This window comes from Pholis gunnellus (assembly GCF_910591455.1).
Source record: "Pholis gunnellus genome assembly, chromosome: 5".
Taxonomy (NCBI): domain Eukaryota; kingdom Metazoa; phylum Chordata; class Actinopteri; order Perciformes; family Pholidae; genus Pholis; species Pholis gunnellus.
Window position 1 is genome coordinate 23,080,257 of NC_136531.1, and position 16,710 is coordinate 23,096,966.

The window sequence follows — 16,710 nt, forward strand, 5'->3', positions numbered from 1 at the left end:
CGCGGGATATCTCACCCTGAAGGATCACTTTTTTTTTTAAAACTCTCCTCTCCTCCTTTCCTTTCCTTTCTCCGTCATGTCCCCTCCTCCTCCTCCTCCTCCTCCTCCTCCTCCTCCTCCTCCTCCTCTACCCTTCCCCTCTGTTCCGACAGCAGCAATGTCGTGGCTCTTCCTGGACTGGTTCGTCCCCCTCTACCTGCTGGTGTCCGTGTTGGTGCTCGCGGGCTTCGGAGCGTGCCTGTACTTCCTCGAGCCCGGGCTGCAGGACGCCCACAAGTGGAGCAACAAAACCGTCCGGCATCACCCGCTGGTGGCCAGTGTGAACTGCGGAGACGACGATAGCAATGCCCTGATATGATGGAGAGGGTGAGGCGGAGCGGGGCGGGGCGGGGGGGTGGTGGAGGGGCCATCTGGACAGGAGTGCTGTTGGGAGCCAACACCTTAAAAGATGGAGAAGAAAAATGGAAGAGAGAGGTGGGGAGGGGGGGAGATTGCCCAGTCCCAAGATTCCAGCTTTTCTCTGATCTCTAACTTTAGGTTATGATGAGGGAAAAGTGAAGCTCAGAGGGGGGGGGGGGGGGGGTCACAAGGAGGAGCAGACTTCCTGCAGGTGGACGGAGGACATGTTGCCCCTTTAGACATGATGTAAATTTCACCCCCATCTTATACTCGTGCCAACTTTTACATACGTTTTTGTAATCTGACAATCGCTTTGCATACATCATAAAGTTTACTCATATTGTGCATTTAATCAGCGAAGTGAACGACATGAGTGCGATGAGTTGGTCGACAAGCATTGTGGATTGTTAGTGCCAAAATACCAAAAAAATTGTGTTAGGAGTGACTTTATTCAAGGTGCCAAGTTCATCCGAGATGGACCAAGATTACAGAAAACAAGTATCTGGTAATGCTCGACGGTGTATATTTTTGTTTGTTTTCATTGTTTTTACTTGACAGCGTGGTGAAACTGTGGGTGTGTAACGGCCCTCTTTTGATGATCATCTGCTTCTTTCGTTGATACAAAATAAAACTGTTCAATCCTCAACTCTTTGGATTCACTCTCTGCATGTTGTTACGAAGTTGATCATATCTGAGTAAAGTAAGATTTATGTAAGTATATCTACTCGAGTACTGTGCTCAGGTACAATTTGAAGGTTTGTGTATTATTACTTATGCTACTTTATAGTTCTACTCCACTAGATTCATCTGAACGCTGTAGTTAGTTTTCAAATCAAGAATTTACTCCAAAAAAATACAAAAACCTTTACCAAAAAAGTTGCTGGAGACATTTCCCCTTTAAATTTGTATTTTTAAAATAACCGTTTGAGGCCCCGAAGAGGTAAAAGTATTTCACAAATTAGCAGAAAGGAAAATAAAAAAAAACAGATTTGTCTGGCAGAATTTTGTTTTTATTCTTCGGTTCCCCATTAATCATCTCACCACTGCTCAGATGAATCCTGTGACCCTTTAGAGGGGGCCCGACCCCTATAGGTTGAGATAAACTACATATCATCAGACAGAATACTTACAAACAAGACCACATTCAGACTCCACAGACGTCGGCCCATGAACCAAACGAAAACAGAGACCAGCGTGGGAGTGAAACAGTGCAGCCTCAGTGTGGAGGAATGGAGAGAATGGCACTTCAGAGCCCACCACTTCCAGCTGCTGAGTTCCCCGTCTCGCACTCCGTGACTTTGTTACTCACTCAGTGTGTCCACAGCAGAGGCATTGCTGCAGACAGCAGGTTGGTGTCCGTTTCTCTCCATTGTGACTTAAAAATGTAGCATTTGTCATTGTAAAGTTTTGTTATGTCATGTGGTTTCAGACCGCAGTGTTTCAAAGTACATTTATTTAACTACTACTTAAAAACAATTTTCAGGTACTTATACTTTACTTGAGTATTTCCATTTCATGCTACTTCGTACTTCTTCTCTGTTACATTTCAGAGGCAAATATTGTATTTTTTACTCCAAATTACAGCTGTGGTTGCTCGTTACTTTGCACTCATAAAATATGATGCACTGCTGGTTTTAACTACCCAACAGTACATAAAGTAGATCAAGTTGTCTCTACCTCAACCAGCTACAGCGGTAAAATACCAGCCACACACAAATGCATTAGTATTAATCTCATAATATTGAATATGGTGATGTAACCCTAACAGTGGCTGTTTTGCTGCGTAATGCAGATATTTCTGCAACTCAAGTAAGATTTTGAAAGCAGCTCTAACTTGTAATAGAGTACTTCTACATTGTGGTATTGTTACTTTTTTTTACATAAATAAAGGATCTGAATGCTGACTTTCCTCCATGTCATCATTCCCATCTATTGAATCAGTCTTTTTTTTTCATCTCTTCCTGCACAACTTACAACAGAATGAATGTTTCTGACCGCCTGGCACCTTCGATCCCTCAAGTATCAGCATCCTCCGGATGTCCCTCAGTCGGCTTGTCTCCTCCTCTGTCCCTATCGTCTCCTGTCATCAAAAAGAAAGCCATCAAAATCCCATCATTTGACGAGAAGGGGCTCATCTATGAAAAACACAACACAAAACAAAACGCTGACAGGTAAACGAAGCTTGTATTCTATTCTCAGGTTTATGTAATATAGTAAATATTGTGCTGAATTCATTTTATGTTTTACACTTTTTTTTCCTCCCTCTTATGGCTTCAGATCTTTTGTCCCAATTTGTCCCTCCAAGACATCCATTGAGCCCACTTGGAGTAAATCAAGTCTCTGTTCACGGGGAAACCACGGAGAAAGAGTCTCAACGCTCCCAAGAACCAAACCCAAAACACACAGCTCTCCGGCTCTCTCCGCAAAGTCCAGCATCTCTGTTTGTACCGCTCCAAAGACAAATTCCTCTCCCACTCTCAAACCGAAGACAAGGGATTCTCTCCGTGTCCCCGCCTCACAGTTCAGCGATCCTCCTCCATCGCTGCACCAGCCGAAGCCGAGTGTGTCTCCGACTCTGACCGTCCCAGCACCCAGACTGAGTCCATCTCCGACTTCCCAAGGGATGAGTCTGGACAGCCGAGGAGGCAAGCAGCCTTCTCCTGTCGCTAAAGAAAGACAAGCCAGATCGATTGCCATATCGAACGCTAAAGTTGAGCCCGAGTCCGTCAAACAGAGGTCTTCACATGAGGCAAAGCGTGACATTCTTGACAAAGAAGCTTTCTTGGACTTTACTCATCCCGCGTTGAGGAGAGCTTGTCCCATGTCTCGACACCAGACTTACTCTGAGTTCCAGAGACAAGCAGCCACGTCTCAGAGCTCCTGCTTATCGCAAGTTGGTTTAAGTAAAAAAGAAAATATTGCAAGAGATAAACTAAAGCCTCCGCCTGGGGAAATAAACATAACTTCAATCCCTAAACCCATGTCAAACATCAAACAGCAGCAGGAATTTCTGCCAAGTGGAGCGACAGGTACACAAACATCCCTCTCAGAGTGTGAGGGGATTAGGTTTGCTCATGTTGTTCAGAGGGAGTCGGCGTTTGATATACCGGCTACTCGGTCAAGTCTGAGCCTTCACAGGAAGCGTATTGACTTCCCTCAGAGGAGGAATCTCACCTCCAGTGATCACCCATATGAACTAATGTATTCTGAGAGAAGTGCAGCTTCACCAACGACTCCCAAAATGTCTTTTTCTGCCGAGCTATCCGTGAGCCAGTCACCCAATGTCGAGAGCAGGAGAAGACGTTTTGACCTCAACGATGACACAAAAGTGGACGCGAAATTTCCGTCTAATCTCAGGAGACCTAAAGAAGAAAACAACATAAGGACGATTACAGGGAATCCATCCAAGCTCTCTCAACAAACCAGTGCGTCTCAAGACGCAAAGTCTCCTCAGAAACACCGATTCTGGTCGAAGGCTCGGGTCCCAGTGAGTCAGTCCGACTGTGTTTCAAAGGATTACAGCTGCCAGTCAAGAGACATCGATCGTGAAACGGAGTCTCCTCCGTGTGCGGACAGATTAAATCGATCTAGGACATGCCTGTTGGCCCCTCGGACACAGGAGGCCTTCCGGCCTGCTTCTGTGGAGTACACCACGTCAAAAACGACCCTTTCAAAACCTGATGTTATCTCACACAAGCATCAGTCCGATCACACACAAAACAGCAGCCACAAAGAGGTGACCTTCAGTGACACGTTGCTGAATCAAACAGATCTTTTTGCACCATTTGATCATCACAGGGCGCCCACAAAGCTACCAGAATACCCCCCAGAGGAATACTGCCCATTCAACACAAACATTTTTGGCGTCAGTTCAAAGGGGGTCTTTGGCCGGCCATCGCAGCCGCTGTACAGAGTGAGCCAGAGACCAGAAGAGACAACAACAGCAGCGTCCCCTCCGCTACGCCAACCCAATCACCCTCCAGCAGACAGAGCATTGATCATGGAGGATCCAGAGGACCCCTATTACGTCACCATGTATTACCCTGGATCAGTGTACGTGGGTGAGTACAGCCTTACCAAAACCACTTGACTTTAACTGAAGAAACTCAAGAAATCCCTCAGAGCACACATGACAGACAGGGACTCTCTCATCGCTTGTGGTTTAATCTTTGAAGAGTCGATCATTTTGTGTCTAAAGGGGTGGTCAAAGAGGATAGCAGGGGGATTTAAGACGTCAGTCCTTATCAGTAGAGTAGCAGGCGTGCTGAGGAGAGACACGACAACGTTAGTTAGCACTCTGTCAAAGTGACTAGTCCAGGAGGACATGCCAATACAGCCCTCCGCAGAGACTAACAGACACAACAAAAACATGCAGATAAGAGGGACGACAGGAGAGCAAGGAAGAGATAAAGTGTGAGTGGCGAGGCACAGCTTGCCTTCCTGTAACACTTTGAAGAACAATTTTACTAAACAATATCACAGAAAACACTTAATGAGGTGTAACTGCGACTGGTAGAAGTTACATTACAGCCCTGATAGAGGTTTTAAAAACACTACTATAATTATGAATCTGTACGTCTAGCTGCCACGGGTTGCATACTGTATGTCCATCAGTTCTGTGAGGGCCAAATGGTTTTATTTGGAGGCCCTGCAAGGTAAAAGCTGTCCAGGATTTGTTTCACAAAACAAACCCAGCACTGAGTCCGCTTAGCAGCTCCTCTCTCCTGGAGCCTCAACTGTATGACACGTTCTTCATCGGTGGATAGAGTTTGATGAGGTGCCATAGAGATGGATCTGTTGGTATGCAAACTTAAAAGCTGCACTATGAAAGAAGAAAAGATTTTGGGACAAAAAGTCAGAAGAAACAAACTCAACTTTTTGTAGCAGAGGGAACCATAGTTGCAATATATTTCAGTTATTTAACAGTTTTAAACGATAAACACAAAACATGATTTTAGAAAAAAGTCAACTCACAGCAAAACAATGTAGATACATAATTATTATAAAATAGTACTACAGGTATGAGTGAACTATTTATTTTTTATTTTGGGGTGTATCCCTTTAAGTAAATTATCTGAATACTTCTTTCAATACCATATTTCACCATATCATTTTGTCTAATTATAATGAAATCCAAAATGTTCCCTAAAAATAGTCCGCATCACTGTCAGGAGACAAAAAATATGTCCCTCTGAGGTGAATGTCTACTGCGCATGCGCGCTGCATCTCCCCACTCCCTCTCCTCTTGTCGCCACGGTAACGGAAGAGGGGGGGCTCACGGCCAGAGGGAAGGCGAGGAGAGGTACCCGGACTAGTCACATGACCGCCGCTCCTCTCGTTACCTCTCTGTTTGGATGCACGTCGTTTGTTCCCGGACCGAGAGCGACAACTGATCAGCCGGTCACCTGAGAGCAGATTCCGCGGGTCAACTGAACGGGAGTAGGTGAGTGTGACGCTCGCGCTACATCAAACGTCGGAGCCGCTCGAGCCCACCGTTAGCTAGCGGCTAACGCGGAGCGTCCGCTAGCTGTTAACGTGATTATCCAGCATGACTGCCTGCAGAGAGACAATGGGGGTCGACAGGCTGTGATGGAGCTAACCTCGTGTGTTGTATTAAAACAGATACAAAGGGGTTCCGCTGAAATGCGCGTGGCCCTTCACGTTAATTAAGCTCCGCCACCCAGAACAAAAATAACGGGTTTTTTTTTTTTAGTGAGGAAGCAGGTCGTAGCTTTCATGTCGGCAGCTACTGTCCGTTTCAGTCGTCAAGTGCGATTTGCCTGCAATGTAATGCTGACATAATTCTGTAAATCTGGTTTATCTGTGGCTGCGTGTGGGGATCAAAGTGTGTGATGGATCAAAGTGACAGCCACTGCCTCAGTGACCCGCATCATCCGGGTCATATGGATCTGGCATTGCGGACGCACGGACTTAAAGCATGGCAGCGGGCTGATCCATGTGTACACCCTGAGGTGGTCCACCTCATGCCTGTTACCGTCACCATCTGCCCGCACTGTTTGCGTCACTTGAAGGATCCGTTCACAGAAACATGGCGGCGTCGAGCCACGCAAATGCTGTGATGTGATGCTGAAACTCTGATACAATAGGGGTGAATGTAGTTAATGTGGTGTTCACCAGGGCTGCTACTGTTTCCTTGGTTAGTCAACATGCCATTGTAACCACCTCAAGTGTATTGTTTTGGTGCAAATTTATGCAGTTTACTGTCACAGTAGACTAAGAAAACAGGAGAAAAAAAATCTATTAGAGAAGCTGAGAGTTTTTGTGTTTTCCTATTAAATAGAAAATGACTCAAAACGATTAGTCAAAGCACTTGTTGATACATTATCTGTCCATCGAATAATTGCTGCAGTATTAAAAAGGAAAAATGAAGGGAGACCTAAACTCTGGGATTTTTGAGGCAGGTACTGATATTGACATTTTTTATTAGTTTAAAAACTTCTTGTAATGAAATATATGCAGATATTCATTTTGTTACTTTTTTTTAATTGTAATCCAGAACGTTTTCTCTCTGAATAACAACCGTGTGACACTGATGATGTCACTGTTTCTTAAACAACTTCAAACACATCTTTTGCGTTTCTCTACTGCAATTTCTTGTTATCAGCCAACATATACACTGATACCAATATATTCTGCACGAAGCTATTATTGGCTGACAAAAAAAATCTTTCTTGCTCATTTGGGTGAACTAACCCTTTAAGACGACCGTAACCTATTTCTTCAGAGTAGAACAAGTCACAGGGAGGCGAGGCCTCGGCCTGCTCCACTGGCCTACTTCCTCATGTGGAAGTATTTTCTGCTCATGAAAACCCATGTTTTATACCTTCCTCTCCTTCTTTTTCTGCAGACATGTCAGACATAGTTCCTCCAGAGGTGAGACCCAAACCAGCCGTCCCCGCCAAGCCCCCGAATGTGGGGGCCCCTTCCCCCTCCAGCCCCTTCCCGCCCCAGGGCCCGGGCATCGGCGGCGCTTCGGCTCTGCCTCCCAGTGCCATTCCAGTCCCCATAGGGAGTCACGTTGCCAGCCACGCTGTGGGTCATAACGTGGGCCACGTTGGGGGCCTCACTGCAGCACACAACGGAGGTCACGGTCATGCAGGCTCCCAAAAGTCCGGCGGTGGATCCACTTTGCTGGGGTACATCGGCATCGACACCATCATTGAGCAGATGAGGAAGAAGACCATGAAGGCGGGCTTTGACTTCAACCTAATGGTTGTCGGTGAGTCACAGAGTTATCAGTGTTAAAGCTGTAAAGAGAATAGTTTTAAAAAGGAAATATTATGAATTCATTTTTTGATCTCTCTGGTCTATGATTCTGAGATGAAGAATCTCTTTTTCTTTAATCTTACCTCCTCCTCGACCTTGTCCTTCCCCTTGTCTCAGGTAACAGCGGTCTCGGAAAGTCAACTCTGGTGAACACCCTGTTCAAGTCCCAGGTGAGCAGGAGGAGTGCAGGGTGGGCCCGCGACGAGAAGATCTCCAAAACGGTCGAGATCAAAGCCGTGTCTCACGGTGAGTGGAGCAGCGAGAGCTTCCGTTCTTTCTCTACAGACATTTACAGCGGCTTAAATTAACGATCTTTGACCGCATTCCTAAAAGTCCCGCATGGCCTGCTCCAGTCTGTCGGTGCATTGGTTTCAGCCGAGGGCCAACAACTTGTGTGTCTTCTGCAGGTACTTTGTGTGAGATGGCTTCGATGGTTTGTTTACTGTGACCGTTCATAACTGGTGGTCCCCTCAAAATGACTCAGAATAGAATTAGAATAATTATACTATATACTTAAAAAAAACAGAGTTGGAGGAGAGTTGTACGTTCGTCTGTCTGTTTGCAACATGTCTATAAATTGATAAATGGATTGGCTTGAAATCTGATGAACAGTCAACTGATTGTTGAAGGTTCAGCTGACTCGATCTTTGTGATAATCTGGGACTTCTGCTATTACCCGATTTTCTGATGCAGTTCCAACATAAGTTCAAACCGTCTTGATTTCCAGATTCCAGTTTATTGTGTCCGTGGTACAAAGCAGGGTGTGTTTGAAGGCGATCAGTCAGGACAAAGTGACCAAATCCAAATAGGTCCAAACAATCAAGTAGCGTGACTAAAACTCTGACTACGTTTTTATTCATGGTCAGGTACAGACAGAGAAATATATCCGTCACTGTGAGGACGTGGTTCTCGGTCTCGTAAAACAAACAAACGCCAATCAGGGACTACTTCCACACAGGTCACACTGTCACTCAGCATAAAGCTAAATATGACCTCATTCAAAGCCTAAAAAGTTTGCTTCCAAAACGCCAGACGCTCTCTGAACTGAAATAGCGGCGTTTCCGTGGTAACAGTGAGCGACCCCTGCTGACACGACTGAACGTGGCTCAATCTGTGGTTCGCTAACAATGTCGCGGAGCGAGGAATCCGACTTGTTTACCCTCATTACGGAGTTTCTCTCCTAAAACATCCATGTTGTGATGTAAGGATCCGCCGCCATTTATGGATTTGAAAGGAATCCTAATCAGCCAGAATACACAGCAGAGTACCTCCAATGTAAAGCCACCCTGTTAGCATCAAACCAGTCACTAGCAGACAGCTCTGCATGCTGTTTATGAAATCGGTGCTGTGCTCGTTATGGCGTTGACCGACCTCTGCGGTGATGATTTAACAGTGGGGATGTGTCAAACCCTCGGACGGAGCTCCGTGGTCGCCAGAGTTGTTACGCGTCGCCCGCGGCTGACAGTGAGCCGACATCATTACGCTCTTCCCAGAGAGACACAGCAGACGTGTTCAAAAATATCTCAACCGGATCATTTGTTGTACTTAGTTTGCTGCCGTTTCTCTGTGGAATGTTCGGATAGAGAATGATACTCATGGAATACAGACCGGCTGCGTAGACGCGGTAGTGTTTCCACATACAAAGCAACAGCTGTGGTTTATGTTGCTCATTTCGTTGTGTGTGTTTTTTTACAGTCCTCGAGGAGGGCGGTGTGAAGATGAAGCTGACTGTCATCGACACCCCGGGCTTTGGAGACCAAATCAATAACGACAACTGGTGGGTCCCCCCCCCCTCCTGTATTCCAAAAAAGACTCGTCATCATTACTGCCTTATCTCACCGAGAACAACTGTTCACTCGTCACCACAGAAAATGTAACGATGCGTCTAGTCCCCCCCCCCCCCCGGAGCTACGTTAAAAAACACTCCCACTCTCGTAAAAGTCTTCTTCTTCTCCTCCACAGCTGGGATCCCATTTGCAAGTACATCAACGAGCAGTACGAGAAGTTCCTGAAAGAGGAGGTCAACATCACCAGGAAGAAGCGCATCCCCGACACCAGGGTGCACTGCTGTATATATTTCATCTCCCCGACTGGACACTCGTGAGTTAATCTTTGTCAGAATGAAAGATTTCTTCTCGACATTTTGTTTCAGATTGGCACAGCCTTAAATCGAGCAGGGGCTACTTTATATTGCACACAGCGCTCTCTCCTCTGAACACCTCACAATTAGCTGCCGCTGACAGCTGTGAAATGGCTCTCTAATGGATGAACGGATTCAGCCTTTCGTGTATTACAGCCATGCTTCTTAGCTGTTGTAATTGAGACCAGCAGGATGTTTTGTGTGCAGGCAGACAAGTACTGGGACACAACCTTTGTCCAATGATAGACTAGAACAAGGTATTCAGACGTAAGAAACATGACAAATACAATCCCTGTGCCTCGCTCTGCTATTTTTTATCCTGACTTCACTGTCGAGTCTTCTGGGACAATCACAGCCCCATAATCTACTGACTCACTCACCCTCTCTCTTTTCTGTCCTCTGCCCATCTGTCTGTCCCAGTCTGCGTTCGCTCGACATCGAGTTCATGAAGCGCTTGAGTCACTCGGTCAACATTATTCCCATCATTGCGAAGTCAGACACGATGACCATTGAGGAGAGACTGGAGTTCAAACAGCGGGTGAGTCTGAACTGATAAATCTCCCAGACCTACAGTTCAGCCAGTATTAGCTTATTTCTGATACAACACTATTCATTTATATCAATGTCAATGCCTATAAGTAATACTAACGATATGCTTGAGTTATCTTCCATTTTATCGTTTGTCCTTTCAAATCCAAGATGTCCTGCGCAACATATATTTTGGTATTTAAAGCTGCTCTAGTTAATATTTTCACATAAACAATGGATTAAATAACTGTGAATATGTAATGTGAAAGGTGAAGCTCAAAGTGACAACTATAGACTGTATATAAAGATGATATGACATCTCCCCAAAAGTGAAGCTAAAACATCTTGATCGCCCCTCTGGGATATTCTGGCTTCATTTTTGTACATTAAGAGAACGTCGAGACCAAGCAGCAACCTCCGGGTCTGAAGAGTGAAGCCAATAAGGAAGTGCATTATTTCTAATGGCCAGCAGGGGCCGACTCCTTTGGTTGTTAAAAGAAGTCAGATTGTATAGAAGTCTATGAGAAAATGACTCTACTTCCCTCTTGATTTATTACCTCAGTAAACATTGTAAACATGAGTTTATGGTCTCAATCTCTAGTTTCAAGTCTTCTTCAACACAGCATGATGTTCATTTAGTGAATTATGGTCCATTTAGAGTCAAACAGACCATAAAGCAGAGTATGCTTTAGGGCGGGGCTACCTTGTGATTGACAGGTCTCTACCACGGCAGGTCTGGGAGACTTTGACCCTTTCATAGTGTGTTTGTCTGAATAATGTCTTATTCAGCTTTCAGTTGTACTTAGCTCCACCCTCTCGTGTCACTTCTGTTTGTAAAAAAACAAGATGGCGACCGACAAAATGTCAAAGTCGAGGCTTAAAAACAGCAGTCCACACACCGATGGGTGATGTCACGGTGACTACGTCCACTTCTTCTACACAGTCTGTGGTGGAGACGCCTATGTAGCATTTAGCATCTTTTAACTCGTTTTAGTATGACTTCCCGCAGTTTTTTGGTTTAGTTACACCGCTCTCACAGCAGGGAGCACTACCTCATCAGAACCAAACCAGCCGGTGAACATAGTGGGGCATTTAGCAGCTGAAGAGCCAGATAACAAATGAAAGCTAGTGTTGTTTTCTGTCTGCTGGATGTGTAAAGAAGCAGCTGTCTATGAGATTTATAAGGGGATAATTTGTCAATGTTGGTTTTATTGCTTGTTTTTGCTGCCCCCAAGTGGCCAAGAAATTATAATGCATGTCATTTAAGGGATCCAAATATGGATGGGACTATTTCTAAATACCCTCTCCAGAATGTTGGGTACACTGGCTTTGGTTTGTGTTGTAGGTAAGGAAGGAGCTGGAGATGGGCGGGATTGAGTTTTACCCACAGAAAGAGTTCGATGAGGACATGGAGGACAAGAGCGACAATGACAAGATCAGAGTAAGTGGTTCTGTTATTTCTTTGTATGCATTGAGTCTTTCCCTGCTTCCCCTCCTCCAAACATAATGTCAGGGCACTGGGGCATGCTGTGTATTTGTTACGTCTCGTGAAACCTTGTGTGTCTCGTCGGCGCACTGAGCCGTGTTAAAATGTCTCTGTCCATAGGAGGCGATGCCCTTTGCTGTGGTCGGCAGCGACAAAGAATATCAAGTGAATGGCAAACGAGTTCTGGGGAGGAAGACGGCGTGGGGCATTGTAGAAGGTGAGTCACATTGCCTTTCTTAATAGGTACGAGTTTTTAATAGTAAATAGAGCTAATATTGATGGTGTCAGGTAAAGGACAAGATATGACCTTTGATGTTCTGTTTTCTTTGCAGTTGAAAATCCAAACCATTGTGAGTTTGCTCTGCTGAGAGACTTCCTGATCAGGTAAAATGGCCTTTTAAATGTACTGACTTGAAGGCTTAAAGGTGTAAGATCAGTCTGTGTAAGATCAGTCTGTGTAAGATCAGTCTGTGTAAGATCATTAAATCCAAAGTGGAAGAAACGAGAAAACGTATTTTTTTGTTTCGTACTACTTCGCCGGGATGAGAGCAGGTGGTAGCTCCCGGAGACGGACCTTCACTTTAGCAAGATTGATTCAGCCAGCGCAAACCCCAGCACCGGGAGTCCCAGCGGACTCATGGAGCGCTGGGACTAAACTGTTTATTGGCATCAACAGACCGTTTGCTGGCGGAGACCCCGGGCAGTCCCCCCCCCGGGATCAGAACCCTGGCACTGGGGTTTGCGCCGGATACATTTGTGTTCCTAGCTAACGGCTAACTGAAGGTTGAATTTTGCATATTCTTGCCCTGCTGTTATTTAGTAGTTGACGTTTTGTTTTATAACTGATTACTGTAAATGTAGATTGTATGGGCCCAGTAGAGGTGAAATGCTGCCCCCTGTTTGTTTGGAGCATGTGGCCAGGTATTACACATAGCAACAAGAGACACCATAATGGGTAACTTTTTCTGCACCACAAAATTGTAACTTATTATTATTATTATTTTAATTATGGAATAATCTGCTGATCATCTTCTGGATTTATTAAATAAACGTTCGGTATGTAAAATGTCAGGAAATGGTGAACAATCTGAACTTTTCAGAGCTCAAGGTGATGTCTTCAAATTAAATATTATGTAATATATTGATATATCACAGAAAGCAAATATTCACATTTGAGAGGCTGGAACCAGGATTAGTTTGGGCTTTTTCTGCTGAAAAAAAATGACTCTAATGAATCAATTACCAAAATAGTTGCTGACTACTTTTCTGATGATCAACTAATCCATTCATCAACTCATACTATTTGGCGTGACACATATTAATTTTGCGAGAATAAGCACAATAAGCATATATTAAGCATTTTGAATCGTATATATTCTGTACAATTTAAAATGTAACTCTGTGGCAAATCCCATTGGTTCAGATTGCTTCCTGGGTCCAGTCCTGCAGTGGGCAGGGTTCTAAAAGACATTAATATTAATTAATAAAACAAAAACGTAATAATGCTGATACTTCCTTGTCAAATAGATGTATACATAACTCACAGCACGTCCGCTCTCTGCTCCTGTGCCTCTCTTTCTCAGGTCTCACCTCCAAGATTTGAAGGAGGTCACTCACAACATTCACTATGAAACCTATCGTGCCAAGAGACTGAACGAGAACGGCGGCCTCCACCCAATATCCTCCAATAACACCCAAGAAAGCAACCTGTAGTCCGCTCAGTTAGCGTGAGAATAAGGAATCTACAGAATATTGTTATCATTGTCACCGCGGCATTGATGCATGCTCGGAAAACATTTGAATCTGTAAAAATCGGTGTCATTTAAATGTGATTTTTTTCTTTTCCTATCCCTAACTCCAGCCATCGTCTTCTACACTTGCGTCTCCACAAACACATCAAACCCCCTCTGGTTCATTTTCAAAGTCGTTCCGATGAATGTTTGGAAAGAAAAATCCCAAACAGATAACTTAGTGCCATTATAAAAATGAACAAGTTATCATTTATCACCAAACGGTTAGTGTAGGATTAGAAAGTGCCACATTTGTATGTGTATAAGAGGCAAATCTTTAAGTTTTAGTATTGTGAAGCAACTGAAAATATTATAATCATAATTCCTGTACAGCCCGAGACAGCTACAAATTGCTTCTTTGAAATTCTCAGCAGCAACAGTTCATTGGATGATAGAATCCCCGTGGCTTTACTGCTGTTCCGTCTTCTTTTATGCCCACCCTCACGAAGAAAACAAAGGAAACGTTCCCCGTTTATGTTTGATTTTTCCATTTAAAAATAGTTTGCGTGCACAGACCTGCATACTAAAATGAGAGAAAGCTGCAAAAATCCCATATGAAATGCAACTCTGTGTGTGTTTGTGTGTAATTAAAGAATCCACAGGGTGCATGACTGTGCATACTGCGGATTCTGTGACTCCTCGATTCACCGTAACAGTGCACACACCACAGTAGGTATAAGAAATGGGCATTCATTCTTGTGCTCACTCGCATTAGCTGCATCTTCTCCTTCAATAACCCTGGAGGATAATTATCAAACAGATCATGGTTTTAATATATATATTACATGTTTTTTGTCTAATTGACTTTGTGGCCTATTTTAACAACTAAATGGGTAACATGCCCCCAATGTTAATGTTAATCTAAAAGCCTGCAGCATGTAAGTTAAAGAAAAAACACTGCCCTTTGCTCATGCTTGTTGTTTTTTCGTGAGGTCGATTTTACACATTTTTCTCGTCACCATACCCACTGGCCACTCAGGAAAAGAATATTTTCTTACCCATAATAAATCCCACCAATGACATGATACAGGTGGACAGAAAACTTTGAAATTGTTTGATGTCTTGTGCAAATTTTTTTTTTTTTGTGTGTGTGAACAATACAGAACTTGAAGTGGTGACCAGTATTTGTGTTGATGCCATTTTTATGATTAAATTCGTATTGTTCACCACTGGGGGGCAGCACTCTGCCACGTATAAGCAGTGACTCAGTAGGCACTTGGAACAGCTCCATGTCCTCAGACATTCCGACCGCTGAGAGTTTTAGGTACGTTTTTACACAGTCCAGTGTTATTTCCCTGATGAAGTTTACAGAGTGTGGATCCTCCACTGCTGTCAGTGATAACCTGATCTGGAGAGATAAATAAGTTTACAAGAAACTTTAATTATATGACCCCAGTGGTATGCACTCAAAGTGTTGGTGCAATTATTCCAAATAAATCTTTCGTTTACCGAGTTTTCTTCGGGAACTCAACAGTTGTACTGCTCTGCCGTGCAGTGTCTGCAGTAGAGCACAAATATGCCAGAACTACAAGTAATTCAATCTTTCGCTATCCATCAATCCTTTTTGTTTTAAGTTGAGTCATCATTTTATACAATCATCCATGTCTGTGCGATTTTGATATGAAATGTGTCGTCTGCAACAAATTGCTAATAGTTGTCTGTGATTTTAGTGCAGTCAAAGGTTTCAAAGCAGACATTTGAAACGGTGTTTGTGTGCGCATGCTTGTGTCCGTACTGCCTGGTTGCTTACAGCCAATCAGTTCACACATCACTGCAACTTCAACTGATCAAATACTTCTGAATGTGTGATGTGTACATTAAATTGCTATTTCATGAGGTAAAATCGCTGCTGTCTGAACTCCTGTAACTAAACGGACAGCCCGCTATCCACATATCACTCATCCCTTTGAACTGGTAGAACTTCACAATGTACATTTATTTGATAACCGCTTTTGCTGTGTCAAGTTGCTGTGAAACATTGAGGTATAATTTTCAGTGTTATTATGAGTTATACATTAATGTCTTATTACTGTAATTTATTCTTTATTTAATAAAAGCACATTCCCATGTTTTTTTTGAAAGAGCTGTTTTTATTAATGTCTCAACAATGAATACATGATTTACATTATGAATATTTATATCATACCCTCAAAAGTGCCCAAATTAATATTTGGTGTAATTTTATTGTCTCCGCCAGGAGAATCTTGCAATCCAGTCGTATGCTGCTCCAGCTACCGGCATAATAATGTGGGTGCCCAGTTATGGCTGCATGCCCAAGGCCCTCTTGTGGTTGCAGTGACTTATAACAGCTTTTATAGCATGTTTTATACTGCCATTGATTCTCACTCACTCACTGCTCTTAACCAGCCACTAGGGGCCGCTAGTGATAATCTAGCTGAGTGCGTCGCTGACCCCCAGCCCCTACTGGCGTAGCTCACCTTATGTCTTTTGGACGGTGGGTTTGGCTGACAGCTAACAGAACTACCAGTAGACGCACTGCAGAGTATACCACCTCCTCTCAGACGCTACTCTGCACCCAGAGACACAGTGGAGGGGAAACAGTTTGCTCACTTTTTATTGTTTTGTGGAGTGTCTGGCTAACAGCTTACAGCTAACGGAAAAACCAGTACACGGCCTGCTGAGTACATCGCCGCCACTCAGCCGCTGCTACGCTGGCAGACCGCCTGATGAGCTTTTGGCAAGATTGTATGACGTGTCTTCTATGATAACAATGAGCAGATTGCCTGCATCCGCCGCCGCTTGTTTTTGAGTTAGAATTTTTTTTGTCCAGCGCCTTATGGACCATTAGTGTTTAGACAGGGGGTTAGCCAATTGTGGGTTGTACTCATTTGAATACACAATACAGCAGTAGTTGTGGCAGACAAACCTGGCAGAGATCTGCACACTACTGAGTGCACTTTTCTAGTTATTACTGTTATAAGTAGTAGTAGTAGTAGAAGTAGTATTAGTAGCTGTTGTTGTTATAAGAAACCTCGTATTTATATATTTATTTAACTGGATCCCCATTAGTGGATGCCAATGGTACCAGTTAGTCGTCCTGGGGTCCGAAATCAGTCCAT

At 44.0% G+C, this 16,710-nt stretch overlaps 1 protein-coding gene across 3 annotated transcripts; it reads left to right on the forward strand.

The window, feature by feature from the left end:
• Window positions 1-7,267: 7,267 nt before the first annotated feature.
• On the forward strand, window positions 7,268-13,553 carry septin3 (septin 3; the record flags this gene model as incomplete). Of its 3 annotated transcripts, none has more annotated exons than XM_079159974.1 (10): window positions 7,270-7,408; window positions 7,520-7,639; window positions 7,804-7,932; window positions 9,382-9,463; window positions 9,649-9,786; window positions 10,247-10,364; window positions 11,700-11,795; window positions 11,961-12,057; window positions 12,173-12,224; window positions 13,424-13,553. In XM_079159974.1, the coding sequence occupies 10 exons, from the start codon at window positions 7,270-7,272 to the stop codon at window positions 13,551-13,553; spliced, it is 1,101 nt and encodes a 366-aa protein (XP_079016100.1). The 3 variants fall into 3 exon arrangements, with proteins under 3 accessions (XP_079016099.1, XP_079016100.1, XP_079016101.1); XM_079159975.1 differs by having other exon boundaries at window positions 7,270-7,384; XM_079159973.1 differs by having other exon boundaries at window positions 7,268-7,639.
• Between the last annotated feature and the right edge of the window lie 3,157 nt (window positions 13,554-16,710).